This window comes from Scardinius erythrophthalmus, assembly GCF_964197995.2.
Source record: "Scardinius erythrophthalmus genome assembly, chromosome: 16".
NCBI classification, from domain to species: Eukaryota; Metazoa; Chordata; class Actinopteri; order Cypriniformes; family Leuciscidae; genus Scardinius; species Scardinius erythrophthalmus.
The window spans coordinates 1205873-1223372 of record NC_138236.1 but is presented as its reverse complement, the minus strand read 5'-3'; the positions used below and the strand labels follow the sequence as shown (position 1 = coordinate 1223372).

At 36.9% G+C, this 17500-nt stretch overlaps 1 protein-coding gene across 1 annotated transcript in view; it reads left to right on the top strand.

Moving 5' to 3' along the window:
• The window catches only part of csmd3a (CUB and Sushi multiple domains 3a), a gene marked incomplete at both ends in the record, with an annotated part of 339298 nt that overhangs the window by 155496 nt on the left and 166302 nt on the right, over positions 1-17500 (top strand). Inside the window, 6 exons of the mRNA XM_081389133.1 lie at positions 3475-3601; positions 6090-6292; positions 7258-7449; positions 9692-9830; positions 13253-13440; positions 17198-17392. Coding sequence (XP_081245259.1) covers positions 3475-3601; positions 6090-6292; positions 7258-7449; positions 9692-9830; positions 13253-13440; positions 17198-17392 — 1044 coding nt within the window. The remainder of the gene's footprint in view (positions 1-3474; positions 3602-6089; positions 6293-7257; positions 7450-9691; positions 9831-13252; positions 13441-17197; positions 17393-17500) is intronic.

Below are 17500 nucleotides of genomic sequence, written 5' to 3'. Positions count from 1 at the left end.
TGGATCTGTTTGAGATCGAATTAACGCTAGATGTTTTGATATAAATTACAGATATAAATTACAGACATGACATCTGAGGACTATTTCGCATTTTTCTCAGTTATTTTGCTTTATTTCCAGATTCAATCATAGACTCGTTCTTACACACTAGAGCTCGTTCACACATGCGCACTCTTCAAGAACGACGCTTTAAATCTCTTGACAAACTAAAAGACGTAAATGATAAAAGATCAAAATAAAAGATATAGATTTTAATGAATGTCCGCTTGATTATTTTACTCAAGATGAGGATTTATTGAGTCCACATGTCATGCAAACTAGAAACTCTTCTTCTAACCACAGGTCGAGATCTGTCGTTACACACACACAACTCTGCGATGCTGTTTGCGAATGTTCGTTGAAATGATGGTTTCGGGAAACACAGACTCGTTGAACTGCTGATAACGACGGACCATAGTTGCTAACGATGCGTTCGGGAAACACACCCCTGTTTACTTCCTGTCTCTATGAAGCCCCTCCTTCTGAAAAGCACACTGTGCTCTGATTGGTCGGCTGGATCAGTGTGTTGTGATTGGTCTAGCGCTTCAGTGTGTTTGGGAAATGTCCCGCCCCTTACCATAACCGCCAATTTAACACTACTAACTAACTCAACCAGGCCCCGCCCCTTTATTCTGCGCATGAATTATTATAATGAGGAATACTGTGACATGGAAGAAACTCAAGACTACAATGGAGGCGTTTCAGGAGTTCAGAAACACTGACACTGATATAGAGAGACTTTTTTTCATGCTTAAACAGCAACATTACACACTAAAGAAAGATGGGAAAAGCACAATAGGTCATCTTTATCTTTAATCTCCTGCTTTTGGATCAGTTGTTTTCAGAACACAGTCTCAGTCTCAAAACGCTCAGGCAAACTATAAAGAAGTTTCACATTAGTTGATCGGTCTTGTAGAGTCATCAATATTTATGGTGGACCAGCGTATTCTTGGCTTTTGTATGATGAAATTGATGAACAATAGAGCAGTCAGAGAGAAGTAGCCGGTCTCTCTGTAGACTGAGCGCTAGAAGCTTTGCCTCGGGGATCCACTCGCTCTCATGACAGCGCCTTGGGAATTTCAACTTCAAAATGGTGCACATCGAGGCTGTGCTAAATATTTCATGCAAAAGCTAGCTGATAAATGTCTCTCTTTATACAGTTATTTTCCCTCTTCACAAAGCAGATCACGTGCAATTATAAAATGTAGCATGAAATATTAATTCGTTTTTCAAGTTGACCGTCCAGATCACTTTCCGTTGTTACTGCACTAGCCCATGTTAACAAAAGAAAAGTACATTTATGTGATTTTTACTCTTTATCATGTGAAAAACATCCATTAAATGTGTGATTAGTTTGCTGCTCGTTAATTCCAAAATGACTGTAAGAATGATGACTGTTTTCGGACAGGTTTTCCCCACTGGGACAAACACATCTTCCTGCGCCAAAATCACATCATTGGTTGATTCAAACAAAGCGTTTCTGTACGCTCAAACAAACAGAGCAATGCTTTGAGATTGCCACAGAATGTTCACAACTTTCAGGGGAATCAGTGTCTCTGCTTATTAAACTCAAACAAAACCTTTAAAGTTCTCATGTTATCCCTTAAAACTCACCTTAGAAACATTGCTAAGCTACGTAATATGCTATCTGTTTCTGATGCAGAAAAGTTAGTTCATGCATTCATGACCTCGAGACTAGATTACTGTAATGCGTTATTAGCCGGTTGTCCTGCATCCTCAATAAACAAGCTACAGTTAGTCCAAAATGCCGCCGCTAGAGTTCTAACTAGATCAAGAAAATATGATCATATAACACAGATTTTATCATCACTACATTGGTTACCTATAAAGTCCCGTATTAATTACAAGGTATTGCTACTGACTTATAAAGCCCTAAACGGCTTAGCTCCAGTCTATTTAACGGATCTTCTATCGCCCTATAATCCATCGCGCTCTTTAAGGTCACTAAATTCGAGGCTTTTGGTCATACCTAGGATATCCAGATCCACCAAAGGAGGGAGAGCATTTTCACATTTAGCTCCAAAACTCTGGAATAGTCTTCCGGATACTGTTCGTTGCTCAGACTCACTCTCCCAGTTTAAAACTAGATTAAAGACGCATCTCTTCAGCCAGGCATTCATATAATACTTTTAATCTTACAGTTAAATCCGGTCTCTAGTTCATAAACGCCAGAGGAGAACTGGCCCCCGACTGAGCCTGGGTTCTCCCAAGGTTTTTTTTTCTCCATTAGGTCACCTGATGGAGTTTTTCGGTTCCTTGCCACTGTTGCCTTTGGCTTGCTCAGTTGGGGATATTTGGGGATATTTAATTTAATTAATCAATCAACGATACTATTGATCAGCATTACCAAACGTGGACGTTCCACTAGAAACAAACATTGATGTATTGTTCTAATTTATTACTGTGAAGCTGCTTTGATACAACCTGTGTTGTGAAAAGCGCTATATAAATAAACTTGACTTGACTAAAATGACATATTTAAAAGTTTTTTTCTTGAAAAATAATTCTTCATGCCTTAAAATATCTTGAATGTAACTCGACACTTGCCTCATTTAGTATTTGCGGTTCTATGAATATGCAAATGAGCCCCGCCTCCACTCACTCACTCAGCTCAGAGATCCACTGGTTGACGATCACACGTTGATCTGATTGGTTACAAGGTAGTTTGTGACGTCAGAAACACCAGCGATTTCAAAGCGTGTTTTTGAGACTGTCTTTGGTTCACTGCAGTTTTAAGGAGGAAACACTCAGCAATGCTGTCGACTTATGAACTTACACATGGTTTGTCTTAAAGCAGATTAAAAACACCATATAGACACATAAACAACTTTAAAAGCCACAAATCCACACACACTCCAGCTCTAAAGTGGCCTTTGAGAAGATATCAGACATGATAATCTCCAGGGGTCGGCTTTCTTCTTCTGCAGTGTTTGTCTTATCCGTCTCTGTGTTCGTTCCCATTGTAATGACAGTAGTTTCTCTGTCATAAGGGAACCTGTTCGCTCATGAGTTCAGCGTTTGCTGTAATGCGACACAGAAACAAGCGCTTTAATGAGCGATGTAGTGCAGATATCGTGGCTGAGGCCGCAGTAATGAATATGATAATACTTCCTTTATTTTTGTGATATATGCAGTGGTCCTCTGCTTCTCATGCAAGACCGAACTCATAAATAATGTGGACAGAGTTTTAACATTAATTAATGGCATGCACAAGGAACGTAGTTAAAAGCAAGCGTCTCTTGCATGCATAATTACAGCCCATTGTTGCATGTCCTCGTCGGGATGATGAGGGGGTGTCGGATCCAGAAACACAGTCTCCACAGAACTCATCATTAATGGCAGGGAGAATGCATCTCGTCTTCGTCGTGGGTGGGAGTTGACAGCGCAATAACTTCTGCTTTTGATCTATTGTAGCGGAGTGTGGGGGAAGTTTTAAAGGGGAATCGTCTGGACGCATACTCTCTCCTGGATACCCTTTTCCATATGACAACAACCTGCGCTGCACATGGAGCATCGAGGTGGACCCCGGCAACACCGTCAGGTGACTGCTTATTAATTAGAAGGAAACGCAGATCGTTAAAGGGACAGTTCACCCCAAAAATTTAATTAGCCCATGATTTACTCACTCACAAGCCATCCTAGGTGTATATGACATTCTTCTTTCAGACGAATACAATGTGTACACTAATAATATACATTTAAATTGTTATTATGATTTGTATGCACACAGAACACTACAAATAATGTAAATATGTAATATAAAACCACCACCACTCATAATATTAATAATTGCATTAATCAAAAATAAGGCCAATAGACAGAGCTCCTTATAGCTGTTTTTCATCCAAGTAATTGAAAGTAATTCCACACTGTAAAATTTTTTTTTTATATATATATATTTTCATGATTTATCACAATTTTTTTTTCTGTTGTCAAATCAAATCAATAATTTATGTGGTTCAGATAACATAATATTTTGAGTTTCTTTTGATTAAACCATTCTCCTTTATTGTATTAACTAAAAAAATATATTTCAATGAACTCAACATTTTAAGGCAATCATGTTACTTTAAGTTAAACCAACAAAATACAAATTGGAGTGTTGTGTGTACAAATTGTGTGTGTCCCCTTCAAATCTGATTTGATGGATTAAAAACTATAAAAAAAATTAATAAATTCAAAGACACACAAAACATTTGGCACATGTTGGGATTGATTAATCAGTGTAGGGTATTGTTGTATTGTTGGGTATCGATTGAATTTATGTGGTAAAAGCTGAACACCATGAACGTAAATCAGCAGCCTAATGGACACGTCTAAACTTTTGCCTACGGTTTTAACAGTATCACAGCTAAAATAACTTGCCTAACTATAAAAATCCAAACGCTATTAAAAACAAGTAAACAGTCAGAACAAATAAATGTGTTAGCAATAGCACACATAAATAAAACTGAACAAATATACAAATTGCATGTAGATCTACAGTAGATCCAGTGTTCAGATACTGAGATTGAAATCAAAAATATGTAAAATAACACTTAAAATATAGATTAATATTTATTAAACTCACTAAAGTTATTCAGTCAAGATCAGTGAGTGATGTTCTATTTGTATTTTGTTGTTTTATTGACATTAATGACTCAGACGGCGGCAGGTTTATTAGGCTGCTGTCACTTTAAGAGATAACGCATGGATCTAATTTACTGATACGCTATCTGATTAATGCATACGCTCACTTAAGACAAAACCGACGGTGTTTACGAGCATAATCCATTAAATTCAAGAAAGAGAACTCAGTTCAATGTTCGCGTGCTGTGTGAGAGGCGGCTTTCTGTGCGCGTGAACACATGAACAGATGAGCAGAATCCAAATGTTCACTATTATTAAGTCACTGGCATAGTGATGGGAAAAACAAAGCTTTTCGAAACTTCTAATCAATTGCATCGCAAAATGATTCACTGTTTCGAAGCACTCACGACGCCACGCGCTGGCGACCCCTGCTGGTCAGAACAATGTACATGCAACGAAAACCGAACATGCATAAAACACTTTTACAAAGCAATTGCAAATGTTTTATTGGAGGTGTAATCAAGTACCGTAAATGCAATTAATAAATCATCCAATGCCATTAAATATGAAGTGTCTTGATAATATGTGATATTTTTTTAAATGGTAGGGCTTTGTTTTATGGATAGCTTGGTTAATCAGACCATTAAATACAACTCTTTTATGAACAAATTTATAAAATTGAACTGAAATCATGCAGGTAAAAAAAAAAAGGAATTACGAATCATGAAAATCACAAAATTGTGAAAAATGTGAACGAACCCTTGTTTACTGAAATCACGTGACTTTGGCAATTTGATACACATTTCGAATCACTGGTTCGAAACAAATGATTCGCAAATATCTTTACGAAGCGTTTCGAAAGCGCTCATCACTTCGACAGAGCCCGTTATTAGAGGAACTGCATAGAAACGAATCAAGCTTATTAATGTAAAACAGATTACATTGACCTGACCTGAAGTGAAGTATATCTACCGATGTAAATGTCATTTTATTTTCTCATGATTGAGGTCTTTGACCTTTGTTTATGGCGTTGCGTTAGTCTTTACTGGATGAGGGTCAAGCTTGCGGAGTAAATACATTATTAATAAGTCTGCTTTTATGATTGGTAGCACTTTACAGTAAGCCCCAATTTACTAACAGAAGTATTTATCATTGTAAGTTAATGTTAACTAAATTTTGAAGTCTTTTTATAGTCTTTTCAGTTCAATTTGATAAATTTAATGACACATTTGTTGGTCTGATTAACCAAGCGCCCCATAAAACAAACAGAACAAGCCTTACCATTTAATAAAATATCACATACTATAAAGACACCTCATATTTAATGGTATTAGATGATTTATTAATTGCATTTACAGTACTTGATTTATCTTATTATTTACTTGATTGGATTGCGTTAAGTGTTTTTGTGCACATGAGAGTTTGAGTGTGAATCAGAGGCTGATTCTGTGTGTTTCCAGTCTGCAGTTCCTGGCGTTCGACACGGAGGCGTCTCACGATATCCTGAAGGTTTGGGACGGACACCCGGAGAACGAGATGGCTCTGAAAGAAGTGAGTGGATCTCTGTTGCCCGACGGCATCCACAGCACTCTCAACATCGTCACCGTCCAGTTCGAGACCGACTTCTACATCAGCAAATCTGGATTCGCCATCGACTTCTCAAGTAAGACCAGTTTCACACTCCAGAGCTGATAATGGGTGCAAACATCTTTATTAAGGGTGGATGGCATGACTACAATTTTATATCATGTTCTGAGCTAAAGTCATTTTATTGTATATAAAAAAATATAACGGTGCATATCATGATTATAGTAGTTTGTGCTTTTAATCATTTCAAACCCTTCATATTGCTTCAGAACTTAAACTTTTACCTGTTTTATACTGTTTCTATGAGGTGCATGTTAATAAATATTTATATTTATAAGTATTTGAAAAGTTTGCGGTCTGTAAGATTTTTCTTTTTTTCTGCTCATCAAGGCTGTATTTATTTGATCATAAATACAGTAGAAATTGTAAAATATTATTCCAATGTAAATCAGCTGTTTTCTATGTGAATATATAGTAAAGTGTAATTTATTCCTGCGATCAAAGCTGAATGTTCAGCATCATTACTCCAGTCTTCAGTGTCACATGATCCTATAGAAATCATTCTAATATATAAAACATTTATGATTATTATTATTATCAATGTTAAAAACAGTTGAGCTGCTTCATATTTGCATGGAAACCGTGACAGATTTTATTTTTCGGGATTCTTTGATGAATAGAAAGTTTCAGCGTTTATTTGAAATCGACATCATACGTGTCTTTACTGTCACTTTTGTTCCCAAACTTCTGAATGTAATTGCGTGAAGAGAATAATGACTCCTTTGTTTGAAGAAAGAAAAAGCCATTTCGAGGTAAATGCATAAAAAGCGCATCCATTAGCAAGTGATTGTTCAGTTCTGCTCCGACGTTTTCCTGTTCCACGGCAGCATTAGCTCGTGTTCTGCTTAGCCGGAGCCCCCGGTGAGACATTGTGCTCGCTTCCGAGGCCATGCAACCTCTTTTCCGAGCGGGAAACTGTCCCTCCTGCTGAGATATCCCAGTAAGTGAAAAGCAAGCTGGTCACCGTTCCCGTTTCTGCAGGTTCGGTGGCGACGGCCTGCCGGGATCCGGGAACGCCGATGAACGGGAGTCGCAGCGGAGACGGGAAAGAGCCGGGAGACGCCGTGACCTTCGCGTGTGATCCGGGATACGACCTGCAAGGAGAACCCAGGATCACCTGCATCCAGGTGGACAACAGGTTCTTCTGGCAGCCCAGTCCTCCCACGTGCATCGGTGAGGTTTACTCAAACACCAGCTCCTCATTTCACACCTGTCAGCTCCAGAATAACCAGAAGAAATGACTCTTTATAATGATAAATCTGTCTGAGGGAAGTTTCTGATCGCGTGCCCAGTCAGCGCTTGCTCTTCTGGGTTATTGGAAACTGGGGTAAAGAATCATGACTTCCCGTGATAAATGCTTCTGGGATACTGCATTTATTTTGTGGATAGAGGGAACCTATTTTCTTAAGTTTGAATCACATTTAGACGTTTTAAAGGTCAATCCAGTTTAAAGCCAGACCTGGAGCTTAAGAACAGTTTATCCTATCAGCTTTGCTCATGAATATTAATGATGTGATTTGCATTATTATTATTATTTTTTTTGGTTACACTTTATTTCAAGGTGTCATTGTTACAGTGTAATGATATATTTAAGTACTGAGTAATAATAAGCAACTACAGTCAAACCAAAACATGTTCTTTGAGGGAAGTTTCTGATCGCGTGCCCAGTCAGCGCTTACTCCTCTGGGTGATTGGAAACTGGGGGGAAAACTTCCCGACTTCCCATGATAAATGCTTCTGGGGTACTACATTTATTTTGTGGATAGAGGGAACCTATTTTCTTAAGTTTGAGTCGCATTTAGACGTTTTAAAGGTCAACCCGGTTTAAAGCCAGACCTGGAGCTTAAGAACAGTTTATCCTATCAGCTTTGCTCATGAATATTAATGATGTGATTTGCATTATTATTATTTTTTTTGATTACACTTTATTTCAAGGTGTCATTGTTACAGTGTAATGATATATTTAAGTACTGAGTAATAATAAGCAACTACAGTCAAACCAAAACATGTTCTTTGAGGGAAGTTTCTGATCGCGTGCCCAGTCAGCGCTTACTCCTCTGGGTGATTGGAAACTGGGGGGAAAACTTCCCGACTTCCCGTGATAAATGCTTCTGGGATACTACATTTATTTTGTGGATAGAGGGAACCTATTTTCTTAAGTTTGAGTCGCATTTAGACGTTTTAAAGGTCAACCCGGTTTAAAGCCAGACCTGGAGCTTAAGAACAGTTTATCCTATCAGCTTTGCTCATGAATATTAATGATGTGATTTGCATTTTTTTTTTTTTTTGGTTACACTTTATTTCTAGGTGTCATTGTTACAGTGTAATGATATATTTAAGTACTGAGTAATAATAAGCAACTACATGTACTTACTATAGGGTTAGGGTAGGATTAGGGTTTGGTTGAGGGTTAGTTGCATGTAATTATGCATAATTTACTGTTATTACTATGGGAAGTACATGTGACATATGTAACAAAGACACTGTAAAATAAAGTTTTACCCTTTTTTTTATGACTTTCACTGAATGATATATCAGCCAACACTGTAAACCCGAATAAGTTGGCAAAACTCAAAAAAATGTAAGGCAATCAGTTGCCTCAAATTTTTTTAAGTTAAGAAATTCAAAGTTAGCAGAACTGGCAGATTTTATTTTGTACTTATACATTTTAATAGTTCTTAACTTGAAATGTTTGAGAACACTGATTCATACATTTAACTTAAAACTTTCATGTAATCTCAATGTCAACACTTTTATTATGAACGTAACTAGCTTTAACAAGCTAGTTTGCTAACACACTCATTTGTTAACATATTAACAATAGTATGTAATACAGTAGCACTTGCTGTATGAGTGCAGTGATATAAAGGTTTTATTTGCTCTCAAACTAAGCTCATGCACCACTTGTCACCATGATGTTAACTATCCTAAAACCAACATTAACAGAAATTCTTCTAAATTAGCATAACAAAAAATTAATCACTACTAAATCTCCCACTTAACATTAATCTTGCAAAAAACAAAACAAAATAACAACATTATATTACACTTAATTTTAGCATTTACTCTCCCTTTCGAGTGTCATGGGCAAAGCATGCTGGGAAATAGAAATCCCAGCCCAGTTTCAGTTAAACTGTTAGTCTAAATTAAAATAATTAATTTAATAAAACTCAAACCAATGAAACCGTTCAGTTTACTTAGAATATATCAGTTCTGTGAACTTGAAAGAAAAAGAAAGTGCTAAATTCTTGATTGACTAAACTAATAAGTTTAAATTTAAGTTTGTCCCACTCAAACCAATTCATTATTTTGAGCGTTAGGGTTTAGCGAGATTTATTGAGATAAACTTGCATGCTATAGGCAGGGGGAAAAAGACTAAACTTTATTAACGCTGCTCATAATCGTTGTTTTCCAGCTCCTTGTGGCGGAAACATCACAGGCTCGTCCGGATTCATCCTGTCTCCTAACTTCCCCCACCCGTACCCACACAGCAAAGACTGTGATTGGTTCATCACGGTCCACCCTGATTACGTCATCTCCTTGGCTTTTATCAGGTAAGATCTTAGCTAATTAAATGACATTATGAAAACTGTATGAAAATGTAAAATAAAACAGAAGAAATGTAATTACTCTACAGTTTATTCCACATTACTCTAAGTGTTGCCAACATCAAGTATTTTGTTGTAGTACCGGTCAAAAGTTTGGAAACATTACTATTTCACTGTTTTTAAAGAAGTCTCTTATATTTATTTGATCAAAAATGCAGAAAAAAACCTGTAATATTATGAAATATTATTACAATTTAAAATAATAGCTTTCTGTTTTAATATACTTTCAGATATAATTTATTCATGTTATTAAATAATTTTCAGCATCATTACTCCAGTCTTCAGGGTCACATGATCCTTCAGAAATCATTATAATATGATGCTTTATTATCAATGTTGGACTATTTTTTAATAACCTGTGATACTTTTTTCAGGATTTTTTGATGAATAAAAAGAAAAAGAAAAAAGAAAAGAAAAAGAACAGCATTTATTTAAATGATAAATCTTTTGCAAAAATATACACTGTCATTCAAAAGTTTGGGGTCAGTCTTTCTTTCTTTTTTTTGGAAAGAAATTAATCTTTTTATTCTACAAGGAATATGTTAACTTGATAAAAAGTGATAGTGAAGACAGATATTGTTAGAAAATATTTCTGTTTTAAATAAATGCTGTTTTATTTTTAAACTTTTTACTCATCAAAGAATCCTGAAAAAAGTATCCAAAAAAATATTAGGCAGCAAAACTGTTTCCAACATTGATGATAAACTAGTGCTAGGCAACGATTAATCACATCGAAAATAAAAGTTTACATAATACGTGTGTGTGTACTGTGTATAATTATTTTGTATATAGAAATACACACACGTGCATGTATAATTTTAAGAAAAATGTGTTATATATTAAATATTTATATATTTATATAAAATATAAAATATGTATGTATATATATATATATATATATATACACAGTATATTCATGTAAATATTTCTTAAATATATACATGCATGTGTGTGTATTTATATGTACAAAATAATTATACACAGCACACACACACACATGTATTATGTAAACACAAACTTTTATTTTAGATGTGATTAATCGTTGCCCAGCACTAATAATAAATTATCATATTACAATGAAGGATCATGTGAAACTGAAGACTGGAGTAATGATGCTGAAAATTCTTTAATAACATGAATAAATTATATTTGAAAGTATATTAAAATAGAAAACCATTATTTTAAATTGTAATAATATATCACAATATTACTGTTTTATTTTTCTGTATTTTTGATCAAATGAATCAGAAGAGACTTAAAAATAGTAATGTTTCCAAACTTTTGACCAGTACCTAAACATTACTTTATATATTGATTTTACAACTCATAATCTTAAGTTTTATCTTATTTATTCAAATCGCAAGTTTTCCCCCCAAGAATCTCATCCTTTGAATAAGACTTTTCATGCATTCATTACAATCTGAAGATGGATACGCACATGGACATTTTTGACTTTGTCCCACAAAAAAATATCAAACTGAATTTTTGAACAGGTTCATCATAGAGGAGATGTATTCAAGTCATTGTCAGTGTGATTTGCATTTTTAATGCATCTTTGAATAAATTATTACTTCCCAAACATATAAAATCCGTGTCACATCGCTGACCCATAACCGCTCCCATCTTCGGCTGTAAATTGGAGTATGGTGTTGATATCAGACTGAGATCAGTGCACCAAAGGCCCAATTAATTTCAAATTAACATATGACTTGTAATTGTGTTTTTATCAGCATGGTAATTGGGAAAAGATTTTGCAAGATAGATGAGATGACTCACAGTGACATTATTACAGTATTAACAAAACCGTCTCAAATTAATGGCGTATTGTTGGTGCAGTTTTGGGAGAGTAAACAAATCTTCATAATGACATGAATATGACCGTCTGCTGTCACTGCGGTCCTCAGTGTGAAGTGCAGCGCTTCCCGAAGCATCGCTCTGCCGCTCATGAGCATTTTACACCCACATCATAATATTTCCCCACCTGAAACATACAGAAAAGGCTCTTGAAAACATGTTCTGCCTCTGATGACCCACAAGGTCTTTCAGGAAGATCACTCTGTGAAAGCTTGTGGTGTTGTCAACAAGCACTTGATAAATGTTCATGTTTTCAATAGGATGCTGCTTGTTTTCTCTTTCCTGTTTTACACACTCTATGAGCATTTTGCATTTCCGCAGCGAGATTTAAAGGGCTAGTTCACGCAAAAAATGAAAGTACTGTCATTATTTGCTCACTCTCGTGTCATTTTGAACTCGTATGCTGCTATTTCTTCTGTGGTACACAAAGGGAAAAAACTACCCTTCACACAATGTGATTCATTCGTGACATTGATAAAGCTACAAAATGTACATCAAAGGGGACATATCATGAAAATCTGACTTTCTCCGTGTGTCAGTGCTATAATCGGTGCTTCTACCAACACAGAACACGTGAAAAGTGAAACCCAGTAACTGTGTTCTGGTGAGCCTTTCTCTGCAAGCATGTTATAAAATAAGCCGATCAGACTTCGCTCTCCTTCTGACGTATGAAGAGGATCTTATTATAATATTACCGGCCCTTAATATGCACGTTCACACACACCAGCCGACATTTGGTTCCACACGCGACAACAGAGACCAGTTCTAACGCAATGATGAAGATCCAGCAGAGCCTGAAGCTGTTCTGTGGTTGAGCACAGACGAGCACTGAACACTATTGACCAGAACATGTCACCGCTGTCTTATAAACACCTCAGGAACTGTGGACACTTGTGGAGAAGTTCAACATGATGATGAGATGATCAGTGTAACTCCACAACATCTACAGAAATGTCTCCACTAACATTCAGAAGCTCTTCCTGAGTCTCTCCGTAAGGCTGCACTCGCTACTGGTTACTCTGGGATTCTGGATGAGGGAGATTGGCCGGTTCTGTTATTGCTGGAGATTCTGAAGCTCGTGTAAAGACTCCGCCCTCTTCTGAACGGAGGCGGAGCTAAAGCTCATTTGCATTTAAAGGGACACACACACAATAAAGGCACGTTTTTGTTCACACCCAAAAAAGTGCAAATTTGACCAGCTATAATAAATGATCTGGGGGAATTATGAGTTGAAGTTTCACAGACACTTTTTGATGAACCCATAGATTTATATTACATCTTGCGAAAAGAGGCATAATATGTCACCTTTAAAACACCATATCAAAGTGGTTATGCTTATATTCCTTCTCATATAGTTTTCTAAAGTCTCACTTTTCTGGAGTTTTTTGTTTTTTTTCGGCCCCCAATGATTTGCAATGACATCTTGACAGAATTTTCATTAGTGTTTGGGTGAATTGGATAGAAAAAGTCAATAGATTGTGTTTTGATTCTAATCTGTACGCTTCATCTCTCAGTTTCAGCATTGAGCCCAACTATGACTTCTTGTACCTCTACGACGGGCCTCACAGCAACAGTCATCTGATCGGCACATTTCAAGACAGCAAGTTGCCGGAGAAGGTTGAAAGCAGCTCGAACATCATGCACATCGCCTTCCGCAGCGACGGCTCCGTGAGCTACACCGGCTTCCATCTCGAATACAAGGGTAAGTGCGCTTTGGTTTCGGCATGCTAGTCAAAGACCCGAAAGAACTGGGTTTGTGCCCTTGAGCGATGCACTTAATGATTTTTATCGATTGGGACGGCATGAGGGTGAGTAAATAATTACATCTTTAGGTGATCTGTTTCTTTAACTCTTTCCCCAACAGTTTTTCCGGCAATCCGTGTTTTCACTGTTATACGGTAGGGGGCGCTGTTATGGCTCTTCTGAAATAGAACTACATCTCTGGATCCAAAAACATGCGAAGAAGAAGATCTGCTTAAACCAGAAGCCCTGCGTCTCAATGTCCATACTATCCATCCTAAATAGTATGTGAGATTAAAATAAGTGTGTCCCAAAGCATGGGAAGTGTGAATCCGTGCTCACTATAACAGCTAATATTACCCATGATCCATTGCGTTTTGGAAGAGGAACTACAAACGAGTAAAAAATGTTAAAAAGCTACAAAACATGGCGAATATGCGCGACCGATGGTGAGAGGTTTAGATAAAGGGTTTGAGTGACTAATCAAAGTTTAACCTGATAAAAAAAAAAATTCTATGTAATGTTAGCCATATTATATTTCATCTGCAATAACAACGTGGACTTTTATAAAGATCCGTTTGGCCATTAACTTTTAAATGTATCATTATGCATGAATATGAGGAGAGCCTCCGCATGAAAGATCAATTCTGCATTTCTCTGAATGAAATGTGGAGGATTTTAACTATGACAAGATGATTGACAGGTCAGTTTACTGTGTCAAGATGATTGACAGGTCAGTTTACTGTGTCAAGATGATTGACAGGTCAGTTTACTGTGACATGATGAGACAGAGAACAACAATTAAAGACGTTATTGTATGACGTGATAGTATGTCTCAAAACTTGTCTACTCTTCTGCTACACACTCAAAAGTATCTACTTTTTCTTTACAAAAAGAGTGAATACACGGCAGGCAAAAACATCGATTTTCATGCAGTGGTCAGTTTTGAGATTTTGGGCTAGTTTACTCCTTCAGTATGTGTTCTTTCAAGCTGCTATAAAGAAAACGTTGAAAATATACATTAAGATGTTTATTTTATTACATTTTGTTTACTTGCGGCAGTAAGTTTCTCCTGAATTTACCAGGAAGTTCCAACGCGACACGCCGAGTTACGTCTGTTCACTGAAGTCCGTCATGACCGGTGTCGCTGTAAAGCTCTGAGTCTCCTGCACAACGCTATCCCAAATATGGGCATTTCCTTTCTATCAGTAACCAATCGTGAATGTCCAAAGGGGGATTTAAAGCTAACGACGAAATCTCATTTAGAGCCGTTTAAATCTTTAAATGCCGTTTTCTCAAAATGAGTTTTCTGTCATTCTCCAGAACAAACATCTCAGCCTGTGTACACCAGACTTTCCAGTTATACACTTAGCAGTATTCTGAAGATATTTTCAGAGGGATTTGTTAATAAGTCATTCCTGGCCTGATTTATGAGACATTTTAATTGAAAAAAATGGCCAAAGTGGATTTTTTTAAGGCTATGGACAGTATATTTTGATTTCCTAGGTAATGAAAGCATATATCCTGAAATCCCTCTGAATTTTTTTTCCATCTTGTGTGTAAACAAAATGAAAAAAGAATTTTGCACCTGGCTTTATCATATGTTCAGATCTATCTACCGAAAATATATATATTTAATGAGATAATGCCTAATTTGCATAATTAAACATACAAATTTCTAAAACTTGTAATACATTTGTTTTATATACTTGTGTAAGTAATCAACTGAGGAAGTTTCATGGTGATATCTATTATTTAAAAATTTTACCCTGTTCACCTGTAGTGTCTCGCCTTAAGTAGGAGAAGTGAGATGGAGTGGATAGAAGTTTGATGATTACGCTCGTGATCATTGTTGTATTTTTATCCCCTCTATAACCTCGATATTCTTCTAAAACATTCCCATAATCTGCTGCTATCAAATATTGCCCTTACCTTTAGATTAGAGATGTAAGATGTCGATCAGGGTCCTCGGCGGAGCCTCCGACCAGTTCAGTCTTGGACTCGAATGCACTGGACGTTTGTCAAGATTAATATTTCATTACAAAAAGAAAAATCATGAACTATTGATAGGGAAAAAATTATTCTCAGACTTGTTTAAAAAGTTTTACGAATCACAACATCATGATTTCGTTTTATTTAAAAAAGATTCAGAATAACACAAAGGCAAAAATAACATAAACATGTAAAAGTCTTCACCCGAAATGCGGACCTGAAGAAACTCTCCAAGGCTTTTATACTAACCCTGTTCTAAGCTATGGGCTGTCACTATAGTACAGCTAATTCTCTTATACGGTAAAACTTTGGACTTATCCTAGTCCTTTATTAACATAAGCTTGCAGAAGCACATATTCAAAATATCTATTTCCTTTTCACACCTAATTAATGCAGCACACACACTAAAGCTTTATTTGGTTAGTTTTACGATCGCAGCCCTCATGAACTTTCTCTAGTTTCACACATTCTCAATGTCTGAGGCAAACAATCTTCATAGTTCCCTTTAAAAATACATGTGGTCCTAACAACCTAAACATGTTGTGCCCACACACACCCTACTACACACTGACCCTAAACCGACCCTTAACCTCATTATAACCTTATCCCTAAATCCAAGTCTTGACCCTCAAACACGCCTTTAAAGGCTCTCAGAAACTGAGGACCGGCCAACATGTCCTCACTCTACTCTCTCTGTCCTCACTCCAATGGTCTAAAACTCAAACGGGTCCTCACAAAGATAGTTGTACAAGTACACACACACACACACACACACACACACACACACACACACACACACACACGACACCTCTAACAATAACCCCTAAGTTCGCAGGTCAAGCTCGAATATGCTTTAAGTAATTTGAGCTTGTCCTGCAAATTCAACATTTGAGCAGTTTATTTCATTTTCAACCATAAAACTGTTTACATTGTGTATTATTTTCCTATTTAATCGAATAAACGGAAACTGGCCAATGTTAGTGAATGAAATGTCGAACCCGTGAAGAGGAAACGACTGTGAAGCTTTGATGGACTTGATCATCTCCATCTGAGTCTTTGGCAAAATACACGATTTTCTCAGTTTTTGATCGAAATGTTGTTTTTTTATGAATTTTCCACACATTCAAGTGTTTTGCTTGTTTGTTTAAAAGCACAGGATCTGTTCTTCCTTATGAGATATTGACCGTTTACATATTCATACAACAAAGTATTCTGAAATCCATGAAAGTATTGTGAATATAATATTCTTTATAACTTAAAAATAAAAAGCTGGCGGGGAAAGAGTTAAAAGTTGACTTGAAAGCAAAGTTGCGCCAGTCTATTCATCCCTGTTGTGTCGTATATCCGAGTGAAACGCTTCTGGAACAAGAACAAATGTGGGCGGGGCTTGATTTTGTCCTTGGGGAATTGATTGGATGATTGGATGGTTGTGGTTTGCTATTGGCTGATCTCATGTGAGTGACAGGTTATAGCCCCGCCCTCGTCATCAGAGATCATCATTTATTCTGATTCAAGATTACCAGAAACATGAATTTAAATTCATTTATAATAAAAATGGCAATTTTCCATAAAAAAATGAGATTTCATGGTGACTTTAAGATTGTCAAGATGCTTGACCGGGATCTGGAAAGTTTCAAAGGTTTCCGCTTGACATTTCATCCCTTCAGATCTTTTGATCTTCGACAGCTTTATCATTCGCCATATGTCTTGTGTTCCTCTCCCGTTAGCTAAGCTGCGTGAGGCTTGCTTTGACCCGGGCAGTGTGATGAACGGCACTCGGTTGGGTGGAGACTATAAGCTGGGCTCCACTGTGACCTTCCACTGTGATCCGGGATACCAGCTCACCGGTTACTCCAGTCTCACCTGTGTGATGGGCGGCACCAACAGACCCGAGTGGAACCGAGCTCTGCCCAGCTGTCGAGGTGTGTTCACATCTGTGTGTGTGTGTGTGTGTGTGTGTGTGTGTGTGTGTGAGTGTGTGAGTGTGTAAGTGTATTAGTGAGAGTGAGTGGTGTGTGAATGAGAGTGAG